Source organism: Lactuca virosa, chromosome 2 (assembly GCF_052849685.1).
Source record: "Lactuca virosa cultivar CGN04683 chromosome 2, Lactuca_virosa_CGN04683_v6, whole genome shotgun sequence".
NCBI classification, from domain to species: Eukaryota; Viridiplantae; Streptophyta; class Magnoliopsida; order Asterales; family Asteraceae; genus Lactuca; species Lactuca virosa.
The window spans coordinates 3,187,887-3,195,138 of NC_136427.1; the positions used below are offsets into that span (position 1 = coordinate 3,187,887).

At 30.4% G+C, this 7,252-nt stretch overlaps 1 protein-coding gene and 1 long non-coding RNA gene across 2 annotated transcripts; both read left to right on the forward strand.

Annotated features, from left to right (window-relative positions):
- Window positions 1-1,897: 1,897 nt before the first annotated feature.
- LOC145158826 (uncharacterized) lies at window positions 1,898-3,575 on the forward strand. Its single transcript, XR_013737299.1, has 2 exons — window positions 1,898-2,313; window positions 3,389-3,575. It is a non-coding gene; the product is annotated as an uncharacterized LOC145158826 (long non-coding RNA).
- Window positions 3,576-4,668: 1,093 nt separating this feature from the next.
- LOC145158827 (cysteine protease XCP2-like) lies at window positions 4,669-6,798 on the forward strand. Its single transcript, XM_079077671.1, has 4 exons — window positions 4,669-5,181; window positions 5,779-6,014; window positions 6,255-6,395; window positions 6,473-6,798. Exons 1-4 carry the CDS (start codon window positions 4,716-4,718, stop codon window positions 6,686-6,688), a joined length of 1,059 nt encoding a protein of 352 aa, XP_078933797.1. The 5' UTR covers window positions 4,669-4,715; the 3' UTR covers window positions 6,689-6,798.
- Window positions 6,799-7,252: the final 454 nt, after the last annotated feature.

Consider the following 7,252-nt stretch of genomic DNA (forward strand, 5'->3'; position numbering starts at 1 on the left):
TTGATTCTTAATTTGATTCATTCCCTTAGTCCGTTAACAAATCATAATGATCCTATGTATTCTAATCATTATGGTTCTCTATTGAACTTTTCCATATATATATATATATATATATATATATATATATATATATATATATATATATATATATATATATATATATATATATATATATATATAGGGAAAAGTTCAATAGAGAACCATTATTAATCAAGGAACCAATCCAAAGTGTCGAAATTTAAAGCGATCAACGACAAAAGGAAGAGTTGTAAAATTTTATAATGGACGCACATGTACCGGATTATAACAAAACTCACTTCCTTTTTTTCATTTAAATTTTTTTTTAGGCTAAGTTGTTTATCGAAAAAAAAAATCGGATATACCGTTGTTCACGATTTTTCGTCCTCTTTCCATAGAGATCCATGATGATATATAAAAAACAAATTTTTTTTTTTCGAAAAACCCACTTAATTTTCTTAGTTTTTTCAATATTTAAGTTTATTTTTATCAAAAAAAAACTAATTATACCAAAAATATTAATTTTTTGTACTCTATTAATAAACAACAACACCGATTAAAAAAAAAACCTCGAGCAGTGTAGATTCACACTGTGAATCTAAACTGTAAATATTTCAATTTTTAACATTCACAATATGAAAAATTTTGAACAGTTCAGATTCACATTGTGAATCTGAATTACTATTATGCACACTGTGAATCTGAGAAGGTTCACAAAAAAAAAACCTCGATCAGTGTATATTCATATTGTGAATCTAAACTGTAAATATTTCAAATTTTAAAATTCACAATGTGAAAAAGCTCCGATCAGTTCAGATTCACACTGTGAATCTGAGGAGGTTCACAATGTGAATCTGAACAAGTTTATAATATGAATCTGAACAAGTTCACAATGTGAATCTGAACTGAAATATGTTTTTTTTTTTAACATGAATATGAATCTATGTTTAAAAAGTACAAAAAATATGAATTTTGATATATTTATTAATTTTTTTCTATAAAAAATAGACCTTAACTTTTTTCATTAAAGAAAATAAAGTGGGTTTTTTTCGAGAAAAAAAAGAGTTCGTTTTTTATATATCATCATGGATCTCTATGGAAAGAGGACAAAAAATCGTGAACAACGGTATATTCGGTTTTTTTTTTTGATAAAAAATGGCCTAAAAAAAATTTTAAACGAAAAAAAGTGGTGAATTTTTTTGTAAAGGGTGAATTTTTTGGTATAATCCGGTGTGTGTGCGTCCAATGTAAAAGTGTACATTTATTTCCTTGGTCGTTGATCGTTATGATTTCCGATGCTCACGATTGGTTCTTTGGTTCCTTGGTTAATTATGGTTATCTATTGAACATCACCCTATATATATAGCCAGCCGACAATCATAGTCGATTTTGATAGAAGAATTGGATATATTAATATGGTTAAGATACTCTTCAAAGATGATTGTTGCTTTGCATAATCCCATAATTGACAATTCAATTACCAAACATCGGCATCTAATCAACTTCGGAGTTCATTATGATCGTGATTTTTCTTTTTGAATTGTATTTTGTCTTAGAATTTGAGGAAGGAATGCCAATAGGCATTTCTAAACATTGCTACAAGACTATGAATGTTGAGATTTTATTTCATTTTTATTGGCCCTCACAAAACATAATAATTTAATATACATAGATATTACACATATATATGAATATACCCATAACCGTCAATTATCCTGTACCTACCTTTGGACTGTATACGATAAGTCATGCATAACATGGTTCCTTTTTATGTTTTCCATACTAATTTTAAACCGTAAGATGGAATATGACCTGATAAAATACAATACGACTTGAATTATGTCTCTTTACTTTCTTGTTCTTTTTTCGGCTAAACATGACATTGATTACTAGAAATAACCTTTGGGTTTAAGCATTCAAAACTAGAGCAATTTTAGCCCAATTCAAATTTGGCCCAAAACTAGGTTCTACAGACTACAATAACTGTACTGGTAAATTGGTCACTTGTCAATTTCTCATCTTTGCGGAGAGTTCCGAAGAGCATATTGTCTCCTTAGCAGCTAAGCAGCATCACTGATTTGAATTTGTTGAAGCTGTTAGATCGAATATGGGGTATACGAAGGGCCTTTTTTCCGCCATAACCAGAGACGGGGAGCCGATAGTGAAGAAACTGGCTGCAGTGTCTGTATTTGGGGTGTTGCCTGGAGCCATGATCGCCTCTCTTATCTATTCTCCTCCTGATTTCATCTACAACAAGAACGCTCCTTCCAAATCTACCAATTAGAGTCTTAAAAGGTTGGCACTTCTCTTCCCTGTTATTTTGAATCTGTGTTATGTTAGGGTTTGCGTTTAGTTTTATCCCTCTTTTATTGCTTAATTGATTTGGATTATAGATGTTTCTAATTCAGATTATATGCTTCATATATAATTAGATACGGGGTATTATTTGGATTTAAAAGAGCGAGCCATTGTTCTAGTAAGTTGGGTAAAAGTCACCGATCTGTGCATGCAGCCAATCTATGTAGTCAATAGTTTTTTGGTACTCAACTTCTCATACTTTAGAAATTTATCTATGAAAATTGTTAATCGAGGGTCCTAAATTGTCTAATTAGGAACTAGGTGGATACATTAAACGACCCATTTTGATAAATAAAAGAGGGATTATACCCTTTCAGACCATGCATCATAGTCAATATTATGAATTGGCCATGAAACCAACGGGTGATAGAATTTAGTTGCAGGTAATAATTATACACAATTCCAGGCAAAAAAGTTGTAAACTTGGACTGAAAGAACATGTATAAAGAAAAGTATTTTGTATGGCTTTCTATAAATAAAGATTGTTATAAATTGGTGAAGTTTGCTCTTTAATTTTAAAAATTGATTCTTCTGGCCTGGCCTGATAAATCTCCTCAAAAATCAATTTTGGAGTTGTTGGTTGAATCCCATGATGACGATTTCCAAGCGAGTTGTTTTTTTAGCTTGGTTTTTTAATGCAATTGTAAAAACATTGAGTTAACATAATAAAAAATGTTGAACCAATTTTCCTTCGTATGAAGATGACAAGATTCCTCCTCATCACCAAGATACAATGTTTCAAGTTCATAGCTAGCTTTAGTACATTTTATTTAACTCTTCTCTTCCACTTAGCTTCAAGTTATGCATGACATACACACAATCATTCATCTGTTGTTGATGTAGCTAATTACTAAACAACAAAATAGAGAAATATTCAACAAATTAGATACCAACTCGGTAACATTAGGAGATGATGAGCAATTGCATTGATGAGATTGTAACAAATTAGTGAAATATTCTTAATTCTTGTGTCTCATATTGTTTACTAATAAATACCATTCTTCTTGACCAGGGTATGTATGTATGTCTGGACCTCGAGGATGGACTGCAATGCAATAATTGTTAGATAGTTTTGAAGCAATTGTTATGTATTATTCACTATCCTAAAATTATCGATGAAAAAGACAATATTGTTTTTTCAGTGGAGTTGCATTCTTTTGATGCAAAGAGTGTTATAAATGCAATATTTGTTTTTGATTTTTTTTTTTCTTTTTTTTGCGTCAGCTTTCGACTCCATTGTACATGGTAGATAATTAGGTTAAAATGCTAAATCCATCCCAAACTTAAAAGTAATAATAATAATAATATACTGATAATAAAAAGAAGTAAGTATATGTTACATCCTTGAAGCAACAAACACCTTCATTGTCCCTAATCTCGCTCATTATCTGTTTTTAAATCCATTTTACTTTAAGATTATGGGCTTGTGTTTTCCCTAATAATTATAATAATATTTAGATCAGTCGATCAATACTACACATTTTTAGATGTATTCACACATTTACGAATGTGCAAAAATATGAACTTTGTGTTGTGATAAATTATTTGTAAATTTCTACATTTAAAATTGTGAAAAACGACTAGTTAAAACTCACTTTAAAGTGTAGTAAATTACTAAAATCTTTACAGTTGGGAGTAGTGGCTTAGAATTTAAAGGTTTTAATATTCACAACTATTAGGCGTGGATATTTTTCCTCTTATCTCCATGCTATTATTTTACACGTTCATGAACACTATTTACACAAAATAATATATTTCTATACAATTAAGTGTAGTTTTCTGTTATTTTCTAATACTTGAAAATTTGAAATATAATTACGTAAAAACGTAATATTTTATACATTTGTGTTAAGTGCAAAGATTTCACATATATGTTGTAGTGTCTATACATTAATGGAAAACAATCTCTAAGTTAAACTATTAAAATGGGCTTACGTAATCTTTTGGCAGTAAATCCATTCGAATATATTGACTAATAGTTTCAAAACAGATTTTGTAATCATCCTTCATGATTTTAAATGTAATCGACAACTATTATATATTTCTCTTATAACACAACACAAGAAACAAGCATTCACAAAAGAAAGTTGTAATATACATGTGGAACATCATCAATACCTACAAACTTTTCACCTGTTCTATTCTTAAAAATTCCTGGGAGTAGGAGACATACTTGGCTCTAAAGATTGCCAAAAAAGAAGCAAACTTTATCACTTATAATATACAAATACAACTTAACTCGAAAGCAACATATCCCATAACACCACCCTATATAAACCTCCATTCATCCCTCATATTCTTCATTCAATCTCTTCTCATTTCACCACCAACACACCAAAATGACACTCTCCTCTTCAAAAAGACCATCCCTTTTCTTCTTTTTCCTTTCCCTTTTCGCCCTTTCAACCTTTGCCCACGAGTTCTCAATCGTGGGGTACGCCCCCGAGGATTTAACATGCATTGACAAAGTCATCAACCTCTTTGAATCATGGCTCTCAAAACACGAAAAGTTGTATGAGAGCATGGAAGAAAAGCTACATAGATTCGAGATCTTCAAAGACAACTTAAAGCATATTGATGAAACCAACAAGAAAGTTAGCAACTATTGGCTAGGACTCAATGAGTTTGCTGACTTGAGTCATGAAGAGTTCAAGAACATGTTCTTAGGACTCAAGGGTGAGATGCCAGAAAGAAGAGAGGAATCGCCTAAAGAATTCACTTATAAAGATTTTCTTGATCTCCCAAAGTCTATTGATTGGAGAAAAAAAGGAGCCGTTTCACCCGTCAAGAACCAGGGTTCATGCGGTTAGTATAACAAATATTATATCATCCTCTAAGATTATTAAATTTAGAGTAAACTACAAATTTAAAAACTTTCCAGTTCTGGTCATTTTTTCAAGGTTTTGTATTGATTTTGGTCCTCGTTTCAAGGTAACTTACAGAATGGTCCCTGTGCTTTTTGATTTTTACTGTGTTGAGTCAAGAGTTGAAACCTTTTTCAACTCCGGTCTTTATATTTTAGAGTCTCATATCGATTTAATGATGTTCTGATGTTGGTCCTTAGTTCTAGTTTTTATATTGATTATGGTCCTTTTTTCATTGTTCCAGGGAACAAAATTGATATGAAATCTTGAAATAAGGACCAAAATTAAAAAAGTTTTAATATTGGACTAAACATGGTAAAATTTAGAAAGCAGAGTGACCATTTTCTAATTTACTTGGATTATGTCAAGATTCCATGGACCAAAATCAATAAGTAACCTTGAAATAAGGACCAAAAAATGACATACATTTTAATTTTGGATTAAACATGGTAAAAAGTTAAAAGCATATGGATCATTTTTGTAATTTACTCAAAAATTTGTCATGCATATTCTTTTTCTCATATGATATGGAATACAGGTAGCTGTTGGGCATTTTCAACGGTGGCTGCGGTGGAGGGTATAAACCAAATCGTGACTGGAAATTTAACAGTGTTATCAGAACAGGAGTTGATTGATTGTGATACAAGCTTTAACAATGGTTGCAATGGAGGTTTAATGGACTATGCATTCTCCTTCATAGTGAAAAATGGTGGGCTTCATAAGGAAGAAGAGTATCCTTATATCATGAGCGAAGGAACTTGTGATGAAAAGAAGGTAAAAGTCTCGACTTCAAATTTAATATCAACACATTATAAGCAAACAAAAAAAATGGTTGTCTAGTGTTTACTCTTGTTTATATGGTTCATTCATTGAAAAAAATATTCTTTATATATATATATATATATATATATATATATATATATATATATATATATATATATATATATATATATATATATATATATATATATATATATACATTTGCTCTAAACTTTTATTTTTTTACATCTTTAGGATGTATCAGAAAAGGTGACAATAAATGGGTATCATGATGTACCTCATAACAATGAAGATAGTTTCTTGAAAGCACTTGCAAACCAACCTATTAGTGTTGCAATTGATGCTTCTGGTCGCGACTTCCAGTTTTACAGCGGGGTAATTAATTAGTCTCGTATAAACTTAATCGAATTATTTAAGTAATATATAATTATAATATATCTTATCCATTTCAGGGTGTGTTTGATGGACATTGTGGAAGTGATTTGGATCATGGAGTTGCAGCAGTTGGATATGGAACAAACAAGGGACAAGATTATATAATTGTGAGAAATTCTTGGGGACCAAAATGGGGAGAGAAGGGTTACATCAGAATGAAGAGGAAGACTAGTAAAAGTGAAGGGATGTGTGGTATTTATAAGATGGCTTCTTATCCTACCAAACAAAAGTGATCATGGCGTTTGTAACTTTTCCTTTTTATGTATTTTCTTGCTTCTTGTTTTCTGACTTTTAATCAAGTCAACCCCATCATTCTAATAAAAATGCAACTTATTTCTTTTAATTGCTATTACTAACGTGCTGTTTGTTTTTTCTGAAGCAAAATGTCTGCAGTCTGCGGACCACATCTGTAGACCTCTGCAGTAGAAGAGGTGGACCAAACGTCTGCAGTCTGAAAAAAGAAGACTGTTTGTTTTTTAACATCTGCGGGCTATTAAAATAAACTGAAATCTAAATAATCTGATTTTTTTAAACTTCAAAGTGATTTTTTTAATATTTTTATGACTTTGTTATAAATAATTAACGAATCTAGATCAACTTTTATGTATTATTGTATAAAAAATAAAAATAAAAATGGTATGAATTAACGTATATATTTGATAAAAACCAACAACTTTGGTTGCAAAGTTATAACTAAACATTATAATTAGTGATCAAAGAATTTGATACATAAATGGATAGAAATAAACTTCGATTTTTTCAATTAAATCCATTAAAAACGTATCATAAATATTTTC